Genomic DNA, 24,345 nt, shown 5'->3' with positions numbered 1-24,345 from the left:
TATTAATGGGCACCAGGAATATGTCAGCAAAGGTCTTCATCATTGTTTGGAGACCACCAGAGCACAGAGGCCACCTGGACCTAATGATCATGAAACAATGGCTATTAACTACAGAGTCCTTGATGACAGAGAAGTGACTTAGCACAGTCCTAGGTAGGGTCAGTGGAAGGACGGGAGGCATGGTAGGAGCCCAGAATGTCATCAGTTATGCTAATAGCCATACAGAACTGGATACCGGATTTAAAGAGATCACTGATGACCCTGAAGTACCGCCTTGGTGGAGGAACAGGAGTAAAACCCTGACCCATGTAGATGCGGCCGGAAAGGGGTGGACGGGAAGCGGAGAAGGGAAACAGACACAGCTCTTCGCAGTTCTGCTCTGGAAGGAGGCAGAGAAGGGGTGGAGTGGATTGTTCTGGCCGGAGTCACCAGTGATCTTGTCATAATCTATTGGATATCCTTGGTCTTTATCTTAATGACTGCCCAGCAGTATTTAGTGCTAAATGCTAAAAGTTCACTCCTTTCTTTCTTTTGTTAAATATAAACTTTATTTTTTAGAGCAGTTTTGGGTTCATAGCAAAATTAAGCAGAAAGTACGGAGAGCTCCCATATACGTCCTGTCCCCTTACAGCCATAGCTTCCCCCGCCATCAGTATCTGGCACCACAGTAGAACATTTGTTACGGTCCATCAACCTGCTGCGACACTACATTGGATTACCATCTAAAGTCCATCGTTTACTAGGGCTCAGTCTTGGTGTTGTACGTTCCGTGGGTTTGGACAAATACATAATGACATGTATCTACCATTATAGTATCATTCAGAGCAGTTTCACTGCCCTAAGAATCCTCTGTGCCTATTCATCCCTCCCACTCCCTTAACCTCTGGCAGTCAATGATCATTTTACTGTCTCCACAGTTTTGCCTTTTCCAGAATGTCATATAGTTGGAAACATACATTATGTAGCCTTTTCAGATTGGCTTCTTTCACTTAGTAATATGCATATAAGTTTCCTCTGTGTCTTTTCGTGGATTAATAGCTCACTTCTTTTTAATGCTCAATAGTACTCCATTGTCTGGATGTACCACAGTTTACTTATCCATTCACCTGCAGATGGACCTCTTGGTTGCTTCCAGGTTTTGGGAATAATGAACAAAGCTGTAATAAATATCCGTGTGCAGGTTTTTGTGTGGATGTAAGTTTTTAACTCATCTGACTAAATACCAGGGAGTGTGATTGCTGGATTATACCATAAGAGTATGTTTAGTTTTGTAAGAAACCACCAAAGTGTCTTTCAAAGCGGTTGTGCCATTTTGCATCTCCACCAGCATTTGGTATTGTCAGTGCTTTGGATTTTTGCCTTTCTAGTAGATGTGAAGTAGTAGCTTGTTATTTTAATTTGTAATCCCTGATGATGTATGATGGTTAACATTTCATATGCATGTTTACCATCTGTATATCTTCTTTGGTGACATGTCTAAATGTTTTGCCCATTTAAAAAAATTATTTATTTATTTATTTATTTGGCTGTGCCGGGTCTTAGTTGCAGCACGGGAACTCTTAGTTGCGGCATGTGGGATCTAGTTCCCCAGCTAGGGGATCGAACCCAGGCCCCTCCTGCATCGGGAGTGTGGAGTCTTAGCCACTGGATCACCGGGGAAGTCCCTTGCCCATTTTTAAATTTGGTTGTTTGTTTTCTTATTGTTGAGTCACTCCTTACTTTTTAAAACGCTTTTTTTCCCATTGCTTCTCAGATGCCACGTTCTGCAGTTTTCCTCCTGTCTCTCTGAGTACACCTTGTTTGCCAGATTTCTCTTTCTCTGTTCATCCTTTAAATCTTTTCTTCTTTACACCATCTTTCTGAGCATCTTATTCACTGCTGTGGCTTCAGGGAGTACAGTGATGTTCAGTCCCCAGTTAACACTTGGGTAACTCTCTGGCCCAGACCTCTCCTCTGGAATGAGAGGCTATATATCCAACCAGTTGCTACCAGTCAGCTTTACTTGTGTGTCTTGAATTCACATCAGTGGAAACATTTTCAAAACTGAATTTAATCCCTCCCTAGAATTGCTCCATTCTGTGTTCCCTATCTTAGTGAATGGTGTCACCGTCTGACCAAGAAGCTAGCCTTGATTCCTCCTCTCTTACCATCACCACAGCCACTCACTTACCAAATCCTGTAGATTCAACCCTCCATTCCTGTAGACACTTCTGTAGTGGCTCTTGCCTGGATTAAATAATAGCCAATTAAATGGACGCCTGGCTCCAGCCTTATCCCTCTCTAATGCGTTCTCCACACGGCTGCATGAGTAATGTTTCTAAACTATATATGACAACACACACACACACACACACACACACACACACACACACACACACACACACACACACACACACACAAAATTTGGTTATATCATTTTCCGGCTTAAACTTTTCAATGGTTTACCATTGCCTCTAGGCTGCAGTTCGCTCCTTAATGGGGCTAGAGCACTGACTTCATTTTTGACCATGACCGTAGTAAAAGATACATTTCATACAGTGACCTAGAAAATACATATATACATACAGCTGAACAAAAGTTTTTTTAAAAAGTAAAACTTGTCTTTACTAGGTGCAGTGCACTCTAATACATTTTATTCTATTACATTAAAAATGCTAATTATAACTTACTGAATTGATCTCATGACTGCTTTTTGAAAAACAATGACATAGTAATACTTCTGTGACCTGGCTCGTGCCTATCTCTGCAGCCCCAGATCCTATTCTACATCTAGTCGCCCTAATTTCCTTCTGGTTCCCGGAACAAGTGATACTCTCTGGAGCAACTCCCTCTGCCTGGGGTACTTCTTCCTCCCCCTACCCTACCCCATGCCACCCACTCCTGTATTCTAGAGCAAGAAATTAGATGTGATAAAAATAAGAATCTAGATAATTTCTACCAGTCTTTCTTTTATCATGGGACTTCCCAAACATTTCATTGTAATTGTTTCTTTCATTATATATCTTCCATAGCAGACTGTGAGCTTAGAGAAAGTAAAGACAAAATGTGGGTTTTTTTTCACAGTTGTCTCTAGCCTAGCAGAGTATCTGGCATGTGGTAGGATTTAGTAAACAGTATGTAGATAGTAAATAGGATCCTTCTTAAAACCCTCCAGTCACTTTCATTTACACTTAGAAGACAATTCCAAAAGTCATTATTATTAGAAAACAATTCCAAAAGTCATTATTATTATGGCCTACAAGGCACACTGTGGTTGGCCCCTCTCTTTAATCTCATTTCCTGCTTTTCTTCCCTTTAGGCCCCGAGCTCCAGTTACAGAGGCGTCCTTGCTGTTTCTCAGACTTTCCAAGTGCATGCATTCCTGTTTCCTCACATATTTACATGGCTTCCTCACCTAACCTGAGGTTTCTGCTTAAATGTCCCCCCAGAGAGACCTCTCCTGATACCCCGTCATTCTCTTTCCGTAACGCTGCTTCACGGTTTTTCATGGCACTCACCACTACCTGACCTTATTTGTTTACTGTGTCCCCACCCCTTATCCCCACTGCCTCTTGACTGTAATAGGATTTTGTTTTTGTTCACTGCCGTGTTCCCATGGCTTAGGACAGTGCCTGGGTCCTGGTGGGCACTCAGGAAATATTTGCTGAATGAATGCATGCATGCATGCATGTATAGATTTGTTACAGTGCTCACTACCGAATAATTCAAATAATAATATCAATAACGGTAATTTACGTTTCTTTAGGGCTTTCAAGTTTACAAAGTATTTCCTATACTTGATCTAATTTGAGCTATGTAATTGTACTCTGGAATTGGTATTGACACTAGCATTTATCATTTTGCCAATGAAGTTTAAGAATCTGAAGTTTAAAGAAATTAGTTGACATGCCAAAAGCCACACAGGTAATAAGTGACCAAGTTAGTACTCAAATTCAGTGTCTGTTCTACTACACCACACCGCTGCAGAGAAAGGGCAGTGTAAACAAACCACTTCCTCTGCTTTGCTAGTGTCCACAGTGTTTCCTGTGAGCAGCTTGGATCCGTTCTCCCCTCCACCTCCACATCATGGCAAAAGATTTTTACTCAAGCCTTACAGAGCTGGCTTCCGATAGTGGATGCTGGTGAAATAGCTAGCCTTGCTGTCAGCCACATCGTTTCTTAGTGCTTAGAAATAAACCATGTAACATTTTAACTACTTAGGAAGAGCTAATATTTACAACATGATATACGTTAACACGGAAGTTTAAAGACTCATAGAACACCAACATAATTATCCTAAATGCGGTCACTTTTTAATCCTGGACAAGTAATTCCCTAAGTAGGAATAACATTTTTTGTAAGATTAAGTACAGGAAGTGACAAACAACCCAATCTAGGAAATGAGTAGACGGTTGCTGTGTTACTAGTGTGATCTCTCTGCCCTCAGGGACATACATGTGCTCGGCCTTGCCTACCAGCGTAGGCCTGAATCCCAAGGCCCTTCGAGACTGCTGTCTGAAGGATAAAGGCATACGATGGTTTAGTCTTCTCTCAGCTTAGACGTCCTTCAAGTACCAAAAAGTTTCGAGTTCATGTAAAGGAAACCTAGAGTGTCCCTGAGTCTTTTTGCTGGTTACACCTCTAGCTTCTAGGCATAATTGCACCTCGTTAGACCTAGAGTTAATTCTTTATGTGGAGGCTGGAGCCAGCCGCTTTCCAGCCTGTCAGGTCAGCCATTACTGTGCTACAGATAATAATGTAGTTGAGGGAAGTCCTAAAAAACAAGATCCTTTTTTTCTCAGGCTGTTGTCATGGACTTGAACTGAGTTTATCCATTTTTCTGCCAGAAGGATCTAGAAACTCCAGCAGAGCTGGTGTCGGTTTTCAAATGAGCATTTGGGTGGCCGAGTGGGGAAGGCCTCATGGTCCAGCTTCTTCTAGCCAAGTTGAATTCCAGAGTATCTACAGCTGTGTGGGAGGCCATGCTATACAAATGGATACGGTTAGTTTAAGAATTCTAAGCATCTCTTTATTGTCAGTAATGTGTGGAATGAAGTGTCCTCCCAATTAGTGGATATCTCTAGGCCTAGGCTTGGTTGTTTGATACAACCTTCCCTTCCTGGACATCCCGAGATATTCTAAAGACATACTTTCAAGTTGCAATGACAGTGGTATAAATTTAAGAGGATTTATTCAAGGGGGATCGATATTATACTACCTAGTTCAATAGCTATGTATGTGTCTTCCTCTCCTCTTCCCTAGAATGCAAGCTCCTGTATATCAGAACTGTGTTTCACACACACATCATCATCCTCCCATAAGCCTTAAGAGCATCTGGTATGGCATAAATATTCAGTAAATTTTTTTTAATGAAAAATTGAATCATCACTTACCTATAGACTCTTCCATCAGACTCTTGCATTTTATTATTAAAGTGATACGTAACTCACTGATGATCTGAATTATTAATTGGTTTTACGTACTTTTGTTATATACATTAATATGTAAATGACCAGGTCAAGTGATTTCTAGTTTTTAAAAGGGTTTGATCTACGATGGAGTTGGCTTTCAATGTCTCAAGTAAAATACATTTGGTCTAGGCAAGTGTTTTTGGATTAAACTTCTCAGAGCATCCCAGAGAGCAGTTAGGTAAAACCCTGAGCCTAAATTATAAAAGGATTCAAAGTTGAACCTTGCTGTTTTTTTGAGTTTCTGCAGAAGGTGAGACCTGACCTGGCCACATATGTTAGCAGTTGCTTTCTCTGAGTTCCGGTCCCACTGACGGAAGCCAACAATGTAAACTTTTTGAGCACCAAGCTCAGTCACTACCAGTATATTTTTAAAAACCATCAGAGGCCTACTTCTTAAAGCCTAGTTTGTCTTATTCACCACTTATATCACCTGCTAGCAGATATAGTAAGATCAGTCATTTATTGGGTTGGCCAAAAAGTTCGTTTGGATTTTTTGGTAACATCTTATGGAAAAACCCGAACGAACTTTTGGGCCAGCCCAATATTTAGCTGAAGGAGAATTAATTTCCAGTGAAAAAAATGCATTGAGGCAAGTATATAGAGATCTCTTGTGGACAATATTTTTGAGTCTTTATTGATTAGACTTCATTGTGACTTAATTAATTGTAATACTGCATAAGCATTTTATCCCTGGGAACGCAAGACCCAGGCTTACATTATGCTTCTGATGGAGACTACCGTGCAGCTACTGCCAAAAAGCTTCTACTTAGATGCAAACAATTCTGCCCTGATTGGCTTACTCGTCAAGAACCACACAGCATGCGGAATTGGGACGGGAGATTAAAGTAACTCGCCCATCAGTCTCCGTATACTAAGGAGCTCAGAGTCCTCAAAACAGTTCTCTCGTACTTTTTTAAGGTATACTCAGCCTCTAGGGAGACAACCTGTGTAGTGCTTTCATGTTAGTGAGTGCAGAAATCCACACGATGTCAGGAACGAGGCTAGGGCTACCTCAGAGTTAAGCAAGCCTCCCCTGAGCAGCTGAGCCGTGATTTTACCTAATATGATAGAAAACCAGGGGGTAAATACGGGTACTGCCCTATCTCGTACCACCCTTTTCAAGCACACTGTCTCCTAGCTTCAGCAACCCTAGAGAGGAAAACAGAGTAAGGGAAGAAGTTCTAGATGGAAGGACTCCAGAGATTTGAATAATAGCTAACATCCATTGAACACTTTCTTGGTACCAGACACCGTTGCATTAACTTATGGAATATTTAACACAACGCTATGAGGTAAGCTGCTCTTGTCATTTGATAGACAAGACAGTTGAGGCATGGTAAGGATAAGTAACACACCCAGAATCACACAGCTGGGAAGTGGTGGAGCTGAGATTTGAGCCCGTGCACTCTGGCTTCAGAAGCCACCTAACTGTCTTCGATTGTACTTTAATTCTCAGTGAGTACATATCTCACAGGTTATTCCAAGTATCCAGAGAGTCCTGGAATGGATATCTTTGCCCATCTGCATCTGGATTATTTTTGGAAAAAAGTGTTAGTATCAAGGACTATGTATTGGACTCTGATGTAAAGCTGAACCAGAGTTTTCTTCCACCGTAATGATTGCTATTAGGACTTAAAATATATTTGAATAATAAGGTAGTGTAAGTGACAAGTTTTTATTTTAAAAATGTGAACTGCAAATTGGACAGCCTCTAGTATGACAGTGTGGCATGTCAGGGGTAGATGTGGTCATCCCCAGCCTTCAAGCCAGCGGCTCCTAATTTCTAAATCCTAATTCTGGCAAGATCACGGCCACCTTGAAAATAAGCAAAGTTCGAGAAATAGATGTTAGTTTTCTAATAAATGGATACCTATGGGCCAAACAGTTGTTTTCTCCTCAGTCTATCTCAGGCTGATAAACTGTTAAAATGGAAGTTTTAGCCTCTCAGCCTAACTTTATGGATTCCTAATAGAAGCTTTTCTTATCTGCGCCATCATTATTTGCTAGATTGTGCCAGGCCATCTCCCTTTGGCCTCTGTTCAACCATAGAAAGTGTCTCACAGGATTTGGTCATAAGGAACTTTATTTCTATTCCAGAACATTCTGATAATAATTTGCAGAAACCAGTGTGGTAGAATTTGTATTTAAATCACTCTCCACTTCCTTGTCTGATCTCTTGCTGTTGGGCAATCCTTGTAGGAATTTTATGGAGTGCTTTGGTACTGGGACTCCCATTTTTCTCTCCCCGAAAGAACTAAAAGCAAATGGCTTCAAAACAAGACATTTTTTCCCTCAGTGTCACTTCTTTTAGAGGAGCTGATCTCAGTGCTTGTTTATTATGAGTCAAATCTTACCACAACCAGCGTTATTACAGATTAAGTTCTATTAGAGTTAATTCCAAGATTGTGTATTTTCTTTCATTGTGTAAAACTGTGGTATTGACTATCACTTTAAAGTTAGAAATACAAGTTAGAAATGTTTATGCATTTCTATTGTAACAGTAAAGTATCAAAATTTAATTTCTATAGAGTAAAAATCTTCTAATACCTACAGCACCATTGTTCTAGCAATATCCAGTATAACAAAACTTCATTGTAACAACAACAAAAACCCTGTATTTTGTATGATTGTACTTAACATTTATGTGATCTCTCAATGCAGGTATATGACAGTGCATTCAGTGTATGTTCTTTATACATAGAAATGTCTTATTTTAAGACCATTTGTCTACTTTGTTTAGATTTTAAAATAGTTGCTATGTAAGATAGATTTGACCTTGTCAGCTGACAGCTGACAATGACAGGGTTTCCTTGGGCATGTTAAAAAATATCATTTCTAGGACTTAGTCCACAAGCAGAGTGAGGATTCCTAGCTCCGGCCATCTTCATACCAAAAGAAGTTATGTTGGCAAAAACACCTATGATTTCTTATTGAGTTTCTTTTTAATTATTTCTGTAGGGATCATGACATTGCAAGATAGCACACTCTTTTAGCCATGATTATGACAGGATCAGGACATTATGACAGACTTTTTCTTTTCTTTTTTTCTTTTGGAAAAGTCAGATAGCATTAAAGAGGAGCTCTGAGTCACAAACATTTGTAAGTCCAGAACACAGATTCTTATCAAAGCCATGGTGCTCCATCCAGAGATTGTCATTGCAGACCAGTCATCAATCTTGTTCTGTTTGCCTGCTGTAATAGTGTCAGTTCTCCCCCAGACTGGTACCTGAGCTGGCCAAGTGGAGAGCAGAATCAGACAGTATTTCACATTGTATTCTTGTTCTGAAAAGTGTTAAAACTTTAGTGCCATGTAACTTTTTTAAAAAAAAATATGAAGTTGGGCTTCCCTGGTGGCTCAGTGGTTGAGAGTCCGCCTGCCAATGCAGGGGACGCGGGTTCGTGCCCCGGTCCGGGAAGATCCCACGTGCCGCGGAGCGGCTGGGCCCGTGAGCCATGGCCGCTGAGCCTGCGCGTCCGGAGCCTGTGCTCCGCAACGGGAGAGGCCACAACAGTGAAAGGCCCACGTACCGCAAAAAAAAAAAAAAAAAAAAAAATGAAGTTAATTCATTTTTCAGGGAAACAGACATTTTAATTTTAGCCAATTTATTTTTGTTTCTTTTTTGGATTTTTGAGATTTGAGAAAAATAGTGCTCTCTTTGAAATTTGAATTGCTCAGGAGAATTAAACCTTATTAAGAAGTTTGTTAAAGTTATTGAAAATAAAGAGCTCTTGGGCTACATGTTTTGGCATTACCTTTGAACACACCTAGTATTGACTGGAAAGGGGACGTGAGACACCACACACCACACCATACCCTCTTCCAAGGACCTGTAAGAAGCATGAATTTCCTGGGTGACTGCTTCTTCCTCGCATTCTTCCCATGCCTCCTGGCACACAGATGTCTTCTGTTCCCCCAGCTCCAAGCAGTTTTATGTGGTCAGAAAGAATCTGTGACTCAGTTCCTTTCAGACCACTCCTCTGCCCACAGAGCTGAAAATGGTTGCTTTGCATGTCCCGTACTTTGGCCACACTTAAAGGGCTTAAGGGACAGTTGGCATTTCCTCCATCATGGGATCAGCCTGCAGACTCTGAGGGCCAGTTCCTGAGTTTTTGCCTGCGCCTTCTGCCTGTGATCCCTTGACTGGGGAAGCCTGTCATTGCCAGCCTTCCATCCCAGTCCCCGTCATCACGCAACAGCCAGAGTATATAAACCAAGCTCACTCTTCTGTAGCGCACTTCAGCCTCCCCATCATGTCCCCGCCTTCTCAGTTCACCTTAATACAACTTGCCATTCCCCGTAACACTGTTTTCCAGCTGTTCATAGCCTTCTGACAATGAAGTTATCACCTAGCCCACTTTCTATGAACTTGGCTTATAGGTGACTCTATCGTGATAGAACCTGTGGTGACTACATGGCATTTGATCTGTTGGAAGAGGAGTGAAATTGATTTGATATGTTTTCATAAAGATACTCTAGCTACTACCTAATACATCAACAATTAATTTAGGTATTATATGGCTTTGGCATAACACTGACCAGAATTTGTATCCTGGTTTTGCCTCTTATTATCTGGTCAGGTTTCTTAACTTACTTGATTGTTAATTTCCTTACTTGTGAAATATTTATAATACTAATAAGCATTAGTGTGTGAATTAAATGCTTAAATTAACTTAAAGGGTTAATTTATTTTAATTAGCACTCTGCCTAGCTCTTATACAGTGCTTGGTAAATGTTAGTAATTATTATTAAATAATATTTTTGAATGAATTGCTCTATTAATCTTTCATTCCCTCCTTCCGTGTGTTGTTTTCCACGCTTTTCTTTCTCTCACCCTCACTCTCTTAAGAGGCTAAGGATACATTATTAATACTTTCAGACACATCCACAGGGTTTATGGAGAAGATTTATCTGCCAGGAGCTGTTTTGGTTTGTTGTACCATAACCTAGACGCTATGGCTAGGCCACATGCAGACGTCTCCTCACGTGGTAATCTGATTTACACATTATTCTGTGCAGCCTCAGAAAAGATCAGTGAGTAAGTACCCTCTGTGTGAATGAGACAAAGAACTCTAAAGCTGCAAGGGGGGGCCTTGGAAATCATCTGACCCAGGCTTTTGCCCCCAAACAGTGCCACATCTTAATCTTCTGTAAGGTGATAGTTGGCTGCTTTCTTTAGCTTGAAGCATGGAGAATGCCTATTCTATTGTGGGCTCTTGGAATCAGATTATTAAAGTTGTTAGAAGGAATTGTAGCAGTCACCTAGTCCCGTGTTTCTTTCAACTGGCATTACTGAGAACCTGTTACATACCGTGTGCTATGCGGGCCCTGGGGACACAGAGTTCACTGAGACGTTCAAGGATCCCAAGTCTTCTTCACACCTAATACTGGGGCCCTTCTAACGACATCTCAAATGCCAGCCTCTGATTAGACATTTCTCGTGACAATAAGGATATTTATTTCAGGTCAAATTGATATTTCAGGTCAAATTGTTCCCTTTTCATAGTTATATGGTTTTTGGAGTTGGAGGAGACCAAAGAGTTCATCCTATTCAGTTGCTTCTGGACTTAATTTTCTTTCTTTTCTTTTTTTTTAAAAAGGGGGGGTTCTTTATTTTTTAAATTAATTTATTTATTTATTTATTTATGGCTGCACTGGTCTTTGTTGCTGCGCGCAGGCTTTCTCTAGTTGCGGCGAGCGGGGACTGCTCTTCATTGTGGTGCGTGGGCTTCTCATTGCGGTGGCTTCTCTTGTTGCAGAGCACGGGCTCTAGGTGTGCAGGCTTCAGTAGTTGTGGCATGCACGCTCAGTGGTTGTGGTGCACGGGCTCTAGAGCGCAGGCTCAGTAGTTGTGGTGCACGGGCTTAGTTGCTCCGTGGCATGTGGGATCTTCCTGGACCAGGGCTCGAACCTGTGTCCCCTGCATTGGCAGGTGGATTCTTTTTTTTAATTTTATTTTATTTATTTTTTTATACAGCAGGTTCTTATTAGTCATCAGTTTTATACACATCAGTGTATACATGTCAATCCCAATCACCCAATTCATCATACCACCACCCCTGGCAGGCGGATTCTTAACCACTGTGCCATCGGGGAAGGCCCTGGACTTAATTTTTTAAATAAAACCTTACTAAGAATACTAATGTATAAAATAAATAAAATTAGCTGTGCTCCAGGTATGGCCCTGCCTACTTGACTGCCCCCCTCACTTCCCTAAGGGGCCCCTCCTTAGATCCCTAGGACCTTGATCAAGTACTTTGGATCAACTCTAATAATTAGGAAGATTTCTCCTAAATTGAACTTGTTACGTATAATTATTCCAAATTCAGGGCCCTGGAGCAGCAAAATATAAATGCACATTGTCTGCTGTATAAATATCTTTCAGATACTTGAAGAACACCCAGTGTGCCCCTTCCTGCCTACACCTTCTCTTCTCCAAGATAAATCAGCCTCATGACCTTTACCCTGTCTTCGGGGGACATGTTTTCAAAGTTTTAGTCAGGAACTTCTTTCTTAAGCTATTCTATTTATTTCTTCTATCTTGGAAACTAGAGACAGAGCTTCTATTAACAATCTTGGGTGAATTTTGAAGTTGGTTTTTAACTCCCCTTCTTCATCCTTTATTATTTTCTCCTTCGGGCTGAATGCTTTCAGCCTCTTAGAGAAAGCTGTTTATTATCAAGGTCAAAAAAGAAAAAAAGGTGTTAAAGACCCCGCCTCAGATGGAATTACAACTTGAGATGGCAGTCTGAACTTAATTCCCGTTTCAGGACCCTGCCCTTACAGGAGCCCTCTCTCCACAGAGTCATGCAAATGCTGTCAGCGCCGCGGGGCAGGGTCTCAGCTGGGCATCCTCTAGTCACCGGTGGTTCTGGTGGCATCAGGTTTCGCGGGACCACAGCGATTTTCACTGCAGAGGCCACTTGGCACTTGCGAACACGCAGAGCCGAGGGTTCCTGCACTGCCCCAAGTGCTTCAGTTCTGTTCAGTAGCAAAGGTCTGCCCTTTGAGAGGGAACAAGCGATGGGGACATTTTTGACATCAAAATAGAGTTCTCTTTGGCATCTGGGAAAGTTGATGATGTTTTGTACTCTTTGATCTGAGGCCCCATTTTCTTTCCACTCATTTCAATTGACTGTCCAGTGGTTAATTGTGTTATTAGGTTTGAAAGCATTTATTTCCTTTGTTTTCACCCTCTTTCCATGTTTTATGTAGAATGGTACTTTCCAGTCTAGTTTGAATATAATTTCCTGAGCTATATGTGACACTTAGGAAACATGAGTTGATAATAATACCCTGGCTTTCCACATTTTGTCATACTTTACCATCTGTGCAACATATGAAGAGTGTTAGATTTCTGCTCTTTTGGGCTCTGGATATTATATAGGGCACACAGATAAGAGCTTGTATCCGTTAGGTGTTGCCACCGCAACAAGGCGTTCTCAGCCTGGGACCTGTAGACGCCTGTGGAATCTGTGACAGGCTCTGGGGGCTCCTTGAATAGACTAAAAATACACGCACATTTTTGTGTATAAATTCTTGTTCATATTTTTCTGGAGATTTTTCAAGGCATCTGAAACCAAATAATGGCTAAGGATGACTTAATAGAGGTTTCAAGATCCTGATATTGAACCAGATACATCTTCTAATCAGGACTTACTACAGTGGTGTTAATTTTTGTTGTTGTTGTTTTTAATAAAATGCCATGAGAATTCTGTTTTAAAGTGAGCCTGTAACTAAACATCATTCTGCCTTGGTCATCTGATTCAGAACTAATGTGGCTACCGTTCATGCACTAGATGCTATGTGGAAACCAAAAGAAAACAGTAGAGTGCCATCTAGAGGGCCTAACAATAATTTCCCAGCTTTGGAATCAGGCCCAGGCGTTCTCCCTACATGGGGGTCTTTAGTTTTAGTAACTTTCTAAATCAAGAACACTTTTTTCCTCTCAAGTGATTGCAGACCATAAAGATGTGTGGCAGCGATATTTATCACCTCCATAGAGACCACAGTTGTGGCGTCTAGCCTTGCTGCTCTGGAGACATAATTTTAATAAAAGCTTAATGTTGTAGATGGCGTTTGTTTTATAGGGATATAGGAACCACAGCCTTTGAGATCCACACTGCATTTGAATATACTTTTGATCATAAAGCAAGAACAAATTGATGATTCCCGTAATATCAGTTTGATATAGGGATATATTGCTTTGTTGTATTTTCGTTTAAAGTTAGAATAAATTAAAAATTAAGAGTAATTTGTCTTAATCACTCTTTGTATTCCTTTCACGATGGTGATATAGAATGGTGTTTGCCAAATGGTGCAGAAAGTGTGGGGTTTCAGAGTTGAACTTACTCTGGAAAAACATACCAAATGATTTGTATCCACGTGAAAATGTGCAAGAGCGTAGCTCTCAAGTCCTAGCTCGGCCCTTTAGGTTGCAATGGTTGGTTACGTTAATTGTTTCTTCTTTTATAAACGGGGCTGAAAACAGTATCTAACATAGGGTTGTTGTGAAGATTAAATGAAATAGAGTTGGTAAGCACAGTGCCTTGTATATGAAAAGTCTTTTAACTTATTAAATTTTCTTTAATTTATTATTGTTATTATCACTAGCCAGTTTTATTTTCAGGACAGCTGGAGTAAAACAGAAACAGACAATTTTGTATCTTATAGAGAATTTTATAGTTTTAAAAAGCATTTCCACAAATACAATCTTGTTTGACTAGAGTTTCAATAAATATTTATTTATTCACGTATTCAGCAGCTGTTTGTTCAGCTCCTATTAGGTGTAATAATCATCTTTGGCATTGCAGGTTTGGTGCTGGAAACAGCAATAAGAAAGACGTGGACCTTACCTGGGCGGGGGGAGGAGTTAGACGATAAGCAGTAAACAAGGTGATTTCACAAAGAAGTCATTAGCGTGAAGAAAATCAGTGTGATGTAATAGAGAGCGACTGGAAGCCTACTTGAGGAGGATGAGGCGGCCAGGGAAGATCTTTCTCAGAAAGTGACATTTAAGCCCTTTCCCAAATGACAAGGAACCAGCCAAGTGAGGGTTCGGGAGCGGCCGCCCCAACTGAGGAAAACAGCGCGTGTAAATGCTGTCGGAGGGGGTGAGTGAAGCACGCACACGGTCTAGAAAGAAGGCCCGTGTGCTGGAGCTCAGGGAGGTCAAAGGACTTTGGACTTCGTTCTGCGGGTTCTGGGTGAGATAGGGTGTGGATCAGAGCACCAACCAAAGAGTCAGACTGTCTGGTTTGAAATCTGACCTATTATGTGGCCTTCGACAAGCTTCTTGACTTCCCTGCACCTAATTTTTACCATCTCCGAAATGAGAATGATAGTTCCATCCTCCTAGGATTGCTGTGAGGATTGAATGAGATAAAAATAATTGTGTAAAGTGCTCAGAAGAGTATCTTAATACTGCTGTTTCTATCATCATCATCACCACCTTCATCCTCAAAACCCCCAATTTACAGATGAGAAAACTTAGAAATAAGAGGGTGGTTTTGAAATCAGAATATAGGCGTCTTGACTTCGAAACCGTCATTCTTTTTGCAATATATTCTGTAGCATGAGCTCCCCGAGAGAGATGTCTCTTGATCTGAATCTCTTTAGCTCAGAGCCCAGTTGTACGCACCCGCGAATGTTTAAACAATGCAGAGAATATGATCAGTAAGGCCAGCAGAGACCCAGTGTGTGGTAGGGAGGCATTTCTGTGCCTGTGCCTTTCTCCCCACACCTGGAACCCTCAGAACATCTAATTCCTTGAGTTTTGATGAGCGCTTTGGACCCTAAGCTGAAAGCCTTACTATGCACATAGGAATGAATAGAGGAGGGAGGAACTATTTTGAGGACCTTGTAAGATAACTGAATCTCTTCAGAAGGACATTCAAAACTCTTCATTAATTGCCTTAAATGAGGTCGTACATAATATAAATAAATTAAATCCAGGGATTATCCCCAGATTTTTTTCTGATCTGACTTTTAGTGAAGGTATTAAGTAACCAGACTACCAGACTTGAATTTCTCTCTCCTCCACCTCTTTCTGCCTTTGCCCAGTCTCTCCTGGAGTAAGCAAGGACATAGGTAAGGATCACAAAGCAAGAGAAACAAATTAGAAGTCAGGAGCTTGAAAAGCCGCCTGCTCACCTTGCCTCTAGTTCCTCAGCCCCAGCAGTGCTTCCCTCACCGACCTTGACGCAGGCTCTGTGTCTGTTGCAGAATGTGAGCACTTGATCCGCCACATGCTGGTGTTAGACCCCAACAAGCGCCTCTCCATGGAGCAGATCTGCAAGCACAAGTGGATGAAGCTAGGGGACGCTGATCCCAGCTTTGACAGGGTGAGCTGGGCACCACTCGCCCCAGGGAACTCCTCTTAGGGCTACTGCAGTCTCTTCTGCATGAGACTGTAATCAGGCCAGGACCTGAAAAGGCGGGCCTGGGTACAGACTTGTTGTGTAATCCTAAAGTAAGTGAAGCCAGCAAGAAGGAATCTTAAACCAGTTGAATTGTTGGAGAACAGTGATACCAGTTCCCTGCTGCTTGTCCCCAAATCAGAGTCTCTTCCCGGCTCTTGGGGCAGTACAGCCTCCTCCCACGGGGTTGTTTCCCTTCTCTTAGTGTGCTCAGTCCAGTGGCTCCCGTAGCATTCCTTTATTTGAACCACTATAGCCATCCCGGGTACCCCAAGGAGCTCAGGAAGATAGTGGCCTTAACGATCTTATCTGCTCCTAGTTGAGTGCCCAGGGCTTTCTTGCTTAGGCTTTGTCTGAGGCCAAGAATCTCCCAAGCCAGGCAGCATGGGACAGCTTGTTCATTATATATGATGTGCCATCTCGACATGGTTGATTGGGAGTTAGATAGCTTGCCTTTTTCTGTTACAGTTAATAGCTGAATGCCAGCAGCTGAAGGAAGAAAGACAGATGGACCCCCTAAATGAGGATGTCCTCTTAGCCATGGAGGACATGGGACTGGACAAAGAGCGGACACTACAGGTATCTGTAAATGAGTGGACAAGGTGGGGTGTCGCTCTGCTCCCTCTGTCCTGCCTTTTCCATTATTCCTTCTTCCTGGGAACTTGGATCTTTTTGTTTTCCTCCCGTTCTTCTTCCTCTGCCCCTGTCTGGGCCTTGGAAGGAAGGCGCTTTGGTCTTCTAATGTTACTATTAAAAGGGTTTTGGTCATTGACATGCCACATCACCCAGGTTTTTTGCTCTTTCCCCTTTTCTCTTGGTAGTCATTAAGATCAGATGCCTATGATCACTATAGTGCAATCTACAGCCTGCTGTGTGATCGGCATAAGAGACACAAAACTCTGCGTGTCGGACTACCTCCTAGCATGCCCCGAGCCATGGCATTTCAAGCACCAGTCAACATCCAGGTGGGCAATAACTCCAGTGACCAGATTCAGGACAAGTAACATGGAGGGGGGTTGGTTAGCCATCGCTCACTAACTCTAGGTCACGAGAGTTCCTATTCTTCCGTACCTCTGTCCCTTCCCGGCTGTCATCTCTTGCTTTGTCAGAGGTCAAGCAAAGAACTGAACCTTTCTTTGACAGAGAGGATGGAAGAGTAGCCCAGTACTTGGGAGGGACAACAATAGTTGAATTTTTCTTTTTTTAAAGAAACAGCAAATCATTGAGAGAGACTGTCCTCTCTAAAGAATGCTTCCTGGTAGCTTCTAAGGGCAGATGAACCAGAGACTCAGAGGTAGAAACATAGAGTTTAGCACTCAAGAATGCTTTGCAAGCCTATCATTATTTCCCTCTGGTACTGAAGGAACGTGTGTCTGTGTGCCTACTGCTTTCCAGGCGGAGCAGGCTGGTACCACTATGAACATCAGCGTTCCCCAGGTGCAGCTCATCAACCCAGAGAATCAAATTGTGGAGGCAAGTAGCATCCTCTGATAGCTGTCAGCTGAAACTGCTTTCTTGCCCATAGCCTTGCTGCCTTTCCTTACTTCTTATTTCTAATTTGATTGTGTTTCTCTCCTCCTCAGCCGGATGGGGCGTTGAACTTGGACAGTGATGAGGGTGAAGAGCCTTCCCCTGAAGCGCTGGTCCGCTATTTGTCGATGAGGAGGCACACAGTGGGCGTGGCCGACCCACGGTGAGTATCTGCCCGATTAACACCCGGGCAGAGAATTCCCACTGACTTTGAGTTCCTACCATGGCACATTTTCCCTACTTCACTGTATCTCCCAGATGAGATCTAATCCAGTGGCCAAGACATGTTTTTAACTCAGTTCAGGGTCCCTGGTAGATGAGACTGGATTTGACTAAAAATCACAGAGCTGTCCCTCATGGATGGTGGGCTGAAAGCCACCATCGTGGCAGGTAATCACAGTACCTTGGTGAAGAGCATAGCATGTCTTTTCCCACAAAGATTAAGGTCTTCTGATCTAAGCCACGTAAAGGTACCCCTGGAAATTCATCCGAGTTTGACAGCCTTTAGAGATGTTGTTTGCCATATATTCTAATGCAAGACTCATCGAAGAAGTGAGGACAAATAGTATGATATAATTTGTATATGTTAAAAATTAAGTAGACAAAAATCCAAAAACACGCCAAATAAGTACCAGTTTCCCCAAGTGTTTCCCCATAACAGTCCTTCAGTGTGTCCCCTGCTGCCCTCACGCTGGGGAAGTGGACTGAAGACCAGCTCTCCCAGTTTTGTTCTGCACTTGGAGATTCTCACGACTGAAATAGCCACCCCTCTTCTCTGGCTATTTCTTGTACAGAGGAGGGAAGAAAAGGGTGTGGCCAGGGCTCTCTTGAGAGCTCAGCTAGGGGCAAAGCTAGGGTTCTTTTTTCTCTGAGTTCTCAATTTCCAGAAAAGCCTCCCCTGCCTGCTGGTTTGTTTGCTTCACGTTTCTCATTCTCAGCCTACGATCAAACAGGCAATAGGGGAACATTCTGGCTCCAGAGACTGCGTCAGCTGCAAAGGGGTGGAGTCCCGTGTCGCGCTGTTAGTGGAAAGAGCTCTTATTTTAAAGTGTACGGTAAACCCCACCATTGGAGCTCGACAGATCCACGCTTATCTGCCCATCAGCACTGACGGCACCGATTGCATTCTTTCCCTGGTGAATCAGTTGCTACTTCGGGCAGCCATTGTTTTAGTGGATGGCCTGTGTCCTCCTCCAGAAACTTGCCATTCACCTCCAGGCCTTGGAAACCTGAACTGGACTGGGGCCAGCGTTTCCTCTTGGCTCAGAGCTGTTGGTTTTATATGAGTGGTCCGTGAAGAATGGCGATTCCCAGGCCCAGATAGTAAAATGGCAGAGCGCCAGGTTCCGCACGATAGGCTCTACACACCTCCACTCGCTCTGGGATCATAGAGGGAAATACAGATTTAGGAGGAAAGTAGAAAAATAAAACAAAATAAATTGTGCTGAACTTAGCAGTTTCATCACTTTGGGGATATAGGTTGTGAGTGAGAATTGTAACTGAACTTCTGTGTCATCCTGTTTCCTATCAGCACGGAGGTTATGGAAGATCTGCAGAAGCTGCTGCCTGGCTTTCCTGGAGTCAACCCGCAGGCTCCATTCCTGCAGGTGGCCCCTAACATGAACTTCATGCACAACCTCTTGCCCATGCAAAATCTGCAGCCAGCTGGGCAGCTGGAATACAAGGTACCCGGAAATGGGAGAGGGCTGGCCCCTAAAGATGCACATCTGAGCTTCCTTTGAGAGACTTTAAGGGACTGTCCCCAGGATTTAAGGGTGTCCTTATAGGGAAGGATGATTTCTCTTGCAAAGCAGCTCGGGTGAGAGGGAAGATTTCTCTAGTCTATGTCATCATCGTAGGATCCCTTAGTTTCAGTAGATTAGAGTGCCGCTGTTTTCTCTCCTCCTTTCCCCCCACCTCACCAATCTGCCCCTTCCCATTCTACTCCTGACAGGAGCAGTCCCTGTTACAGCCGCCCACCCTGCAGCTGCTGAACGGAATGGGCCCCCTTGGCCGGAGGGCATCAGATGGAGGCGCCAACATCCAACTGCATGCCCAGCAGCTGCTGAAGCGGCCACGGGGACCCTCCCCTCTTGTCACCATGACACCAGTGAGTTGCAGCACGAAGCCCAACTTGCTTTCTCAGAGGCCTTTGGTACAGAGGTTGTAGAACCCAGAGTCTCCAACTAAATGTCTGAATTTCTTCTTTCCCTCAATGTATGATGCTCAGTGTCATTCCCATTTTCTTCAGGCTGGTAGAATTTTCCAGAGTTAATTTTTGGTTAACTTCCTCACTTAACCAAATAATTTCCACACTGCAGCCTGCTTCTGGAGGCCTCATCCTCAGGGGGCTACTTATAGATACTTGCATAAAGGGCAGCTGCAGCCCTGCGCTTCGAGGGCGGGTGGGCAGGGGGGAGCGTTAGCCTCAGACCTGGCCTTCCTGCAGGTAACGTTTCCCTGCCAGAGGGCAGCGGAAGCTAACAGTTTTCTCTGGACTTAATTGCTTTTTAGACTGGTTTCCAAAACTACATTCTCACCAGCCCTTCCTCCTTTGATTAACACCACCTCACACTTTCGGTACAACCTGAATCACTTGATTATTTGGCTTTCACAAGCTCAAACCTGACAGCTGGTATCTTTCAATCCCAATTTTTTTATATATGATGGTCACATTCAAAGATTCTCTTCTTCCGCTGGGTTCTGTTTATTTCTGATTATTTTTCTGTCGTAGGTAAATTCATTCATTCATTCCTTCATTCATTTATTCATTCATTTAGTCTCATGCTACCTTAAGATTGGGTGCTAATTATATCCATAGCCCTTACTGGGTGCTTTAGGGCAGTGCTTCTTAATGTATCTCCAGTTGAGGACTTTTTTTCCCCTTCAATCCATCCATCAGGGATAAATACCTTTGTAAAATAAAATGAAAGTGAATTATTAGAGAAGTAAAACTTTTTAAATATATGAACTGCAAGGCTAAATTTTATTTGATTCAACAGAAAAAAATTACTCCGTTAAGTTGCTGTAAAGGTTTGTAAATCTCACTCTCTATTTCTTTACCCACCTTATTTTGGATTGGTAACGAAACAGTCTGTGGACTGGCACGGGTCCACGGGCCACACTTTCAGTAACACTGCTGTCGGGAAAAGGAAAGAATTTATATTCACGGTTCCTGGCCTCACTGAGCTTATAATATGGGACAGTAAGATCCACATATGTGAAGTATTGGAATAACAGTAAAGGGCCATATGTGATTAAGTACCAGAGTGAAGACCATGGACTTGTAGGTGGCAGAGGCACTCAGAGAAGGGCAAGTTCAATGTAGGTTATGAAGGATCAGGGACAGCTTTATGGGAGGTGCGGTGACTTACTCTGTCCGTTGTAACTGTTTTTGCCAAGGTCGCTAACAAGCTTTTGTTGGTAAGTCCACTGGACATTCTTAATCTTTATCTTTTTGGACCTCCCAACTGTATTAGTCACTGCTGACCATTTTTCTCCTTGAAATATTGTCTTCTTTTACCCCATTCTCCTTGTTTTTTGTTTTGCACCTGCCTCCTTTTCAGGTTCCCTTTCTTCTTTTTCCTTGAAGTAGGTGAAACCCAGAGTTTTATCTGAGGCCCTGTTTCCATCTCATTTTACATGCTCTCTCTGAGTGATCTTGTCCACTTCTCTAATTTCAGTTACTCAGTGATTCTCCAGCCCAGAATGCTCTTCTGAGTTCTATACTTCTGTATACATGACTACCGACTGCACGAATTTAGTTGGTTATTCAACAAGTACTTACCATTTTAATTCAGCGTGTCCTCAAATGAACTTATCCTGACTGTGTGAAACCTGTTTCTCCTGCTGGGTAACAGTGAATGGCACCGCCACTCTCCTGGTTAGACAAGCTAGGAATATGGGTATTATCTTTACTTCTTCCCTCTCCCTTATTCCCCATGTCAAATCAGTTACCCAGGGCCTGTGAAGTAAGTATCTTACTTCTTTCCATCCCCACTGCCCTTCCTCTAACTCAAGCCACTGTCCTCCTTTGCTTGGATTAGCACAGTGGCCGCCTAACCGGCTTCCTTGTTCCGGCTTGTCTTCTAATCCTCATCACCAGCCATTTCCATGCTGCAACTAAAGCAAGCCAGCTTTCTAAAACATAAATCTTGTAACATCATGTCCCTGCTTAAAATCTTTAGTGATTCACCACTGCCTTTTCTCAAAATAAACTTCTTAATGTGGTATTCAAGGCCATTTATAACTGGCCACAGTGTTCCTCTCCTGCCTCGTCTGTAGCCACTTCCTGCCTAACCCTGTTCACTCCAGCCTTGTAGAACTGTAGTAAGGGATCCGGAAACCCTAGGAGCATACAGACAATGGAACTATTCCAAAAGTTTGTTTTATAATTATTGTCCGTTAAAAAAATGCTCTTTTGTAATAACTGAGGTATGATTTTTGCTCTGGTGCTTGAGGCATGGTGATTATGTGAGCCACAGGCTGTGAGTAGCTATCCAGGATATACAGCATTCCAGTCCACAGGCAGACGGGAAGAGTCACAGTAATGCATGCATTGTGGCGGTCCTCATTTCACTTACATGTTTTGGTGCGTAACGGCGATTTTAAAGCATTGAATTGTAATTACACAACTTTATGTTATGTACTAAAGTGTGCTTTTAAAAAACCAGTATGCTTTTCTGGAGTAAAGGATATCTAAAGTCTGGAAATAACATTAATATGAAACAACAGGTCAGTTCCTGGACATTCCAGGTAAACAAGCTTCTCCTACATTTTCAGGTCCTCAGACACCCGCAGGCCTTCTCTTTTCTCTTGGCCTGGAAACCTCAGACGCTTGCGACCCCTTCCCCTCTTTGCTGGGCTAACTCCTGCTCATCCTTCAGGTCTCAGGTTTGGGGCCGTGTCCTCCAGAATGCCTTCCTCAATTCCCAAGCGCCCATGACTGGGTCCTGCTGTTTTGTACTTGTCCGTTTGCCTATCTCTGTCCTCCACTAGACTGTAAAACAAGGGCAAGAACTTTATTAATTCACATTTTGTCCTGGAACATAGTGGGCATTCAGCTATTTGTTGGATGAATAAATGAACGAAGGAAGATGAATCAGAGGAAGAAATTCAAATTAAAATCAACCGAGCGAGGTAAAAATGGAACAATGGAAAGGTATATGAAAGTTCTGTATAACCCAGGGATCCTAGAAAAGCTTTGCAGATTAAAAAAAAAGTGACAGAGAGGCCTGCCCCAAGCCCAGTGTCTAGAGTAAGAGCTCCTGCAGAAGAAGCGCCACCTTGAGCTTTTCCTTCCTGTCTCTCTTCAGGCAGTGCCAGCAGTTACCCCTGTGGACGAGGAGAGCTCGGATGGGGAGCCAGATCAGGAAGCTGTGCAGAGGTAATGTGGCATCTGGCAGTGCTTGCAGAACGTCCTTGGGCAGGCTCCCCCTGCAACCAACGAAAGGTCACCTCTGCCCAAGGAGGTGGTACAGTGCAGCTTCAACATTTGTGTGGTCTCTTTGCTCAAGCCAGATGGCATGTTCCTCCCCACATGGAAGTAACAGAAGACTACCCAGAAAATTTCATTTCTGTAAGCACCATTGGAAGTCCCCTAAGTGACAGCAATAACCATAAGAACTTTTTCTCTCCTCCCTCCTTCCTTCCTTGCCCCCTGCCTTCATATTGCAACTCTGATAGTATTCACAAGGCCCAAAGCCTGCTCCTACCTGCCAAGAACTGTTACTGAAAAGGAATTGGAGATTTGGGATGACAGTGATCCTAGCTAGTCTGGCCATGGACCGCTGGCGTGGACTCTTCCTTTCCAAGAGAATGAATACCTCTTGTACTGTTTGCTGTGTGTTTCTTCCATCCCCTTGTATCAACAAAGAGATGTTGAAAAAAGAATATGGGATTCGGGCCAGGGACAGATGCAAATATCCATTGTTTGCAGAGATGCCTAATTCACAGAAAACGGCAGTGACCATCAGGCATGCTGTACTGTTCATTTGGCCTCAGTTCCATTAGCCATGGTCCTCAGCTCCGTGCACGCCCCCTTGTGAGAGCTGACTTTCTTATTTTCCGGGGAGGGGGGTTTGACCAGAGTCCAGCATGTATTTTCCCAGAAATACAGGTGTTCTTCAAGATTATATGTTTTTTTCCTTTGAGGGAAGTTGAAATAAAATGGTTTTCATGGGCTCTTGGGGAAACTTCGGGTGTTTTTATCAAATGGATATTAAACCACTAATGGCTTACCCTCTGGCAAGTCTGCATACCGCTAATTACTCTCTAGTCTGTTAACTGTTTTTAGCTGGAATGGGCAAAGTAGTTAAGAATGAAACAAGACCACTTTATAAGACCCGGACGGTTGCTGGCCAGTATTCTTTCCCTACCCCCAGTAGCTTTGTGTGAGAGCTGCTGTTCAAAAAGAGTCTGGTCCCATGTGGGAAGAACAGTGAAGAACAGGGGTGTTGGCTGGTGGGCCAGCTCCTTCTACAGCGTAGCCGATAGAGGAATCGTGTTGACTTTGTTTTCCTCTTGATGCTGTGGTTTCTATAGTTTGCCAGTCACAGGGTGTGTAAAGTTGTACGTGGGTGCTGCTGGTGTCATGAAGAGAAATTAGGAAACTTACTGCCTTCCTACTTTAATTAGACAGCAGTATTTCATTTCATCTTCTTTGTCTTGCACTTTACTTCCTTCAGCTCCTTCTTTCTTCCTTAGACCAACATTTAAAGGGTAAAGTGCCCATCCGTTTTGAGGTAATGGAAGGAATAATGCTTCTTTTATTCATGCCCAATAAGAGCATCAGTGGTGGAGGGAGTCATCAGTCAGACCAAGGGGGACTGATACCTTATTGATGGTATTAGTGGTGGATCTGAAAGATCTTCAGAAGAAAAGTCATCAGCTTGTCCACTCTTCAGCTTTTGAAACTTCTGTTTTCTTGCCTTGCCTTTTTTTCCCCTAA

At 42.9% G+C, this 24,345-nt stretch overlaps 1 protein-coding gene across 6 annotated transcripts in view; it reads left to right on the top strand.

Moving 5' to 3' along the window:
• The window catches only part of SIK3 (SIK family kinase 3), a 247,015-nt gene that overhangs the window by 199,077 nt on the left and 23,593 nt on the right, over positions 1–24,345 (top strand). For 4 of the 6 annotated variants that reach the window (XM_033434545.2, XM_004273364.3, XM_033434547.2 and 1 more), the window contains exons 7-14: positions 15,673–15,791; positions 16,335–16,445; positions 16,688–16,831; positions 17,262–17,339; positions 17,450–17,559; positions 18,928–19,081; positions 19,351–19,506; positions 22,712–22,782. In XM_033434545.2, coding sequence (XP_033290436.1) covers positions 15,673–15,791; positions 16,335–16,445; positions 16,688–16,831; positions 17,262–17,339; positions 17,450–17,559; positions 18,928–19,081; positions 19,351–19,506; positions 22,712–22,782 — 943 coding nt within the window. Of the gene's footprint in view, positions 1–15,672; positions 15,792–16,334; positions 16,446–16,687; positions 16,832–17,229; positions 17,340–17,449; positions 17,560–18,927; positions 19,082–19,350; positions 19,507–21,079; positions 22,536–22,711; positions 23,580–24,345 lie in introns of those variants that run through there. The other 2 variants (XR_007479035.1, XR_007479036.1) reach the window with 2 other exon arrangements.

Source organism: Orcinus orca, chromosome 8 (genome assembly GCF_937001465.1).
Source record: "Orcinus orca chromosome 8, mOrcOrc1.1, whole genome shotgun sequence".
Taxonomy (NCBI): Eukaryota; Metazoa; Chordata; class Mammalia; order Artiodactyla; family Delphinidae; genus Orcinus; species Orcinus orca.
Note: the sequence above shows the minus strand (reverse complement) of the source record. Positions and strands in the feature narration are given on the sequence as shown.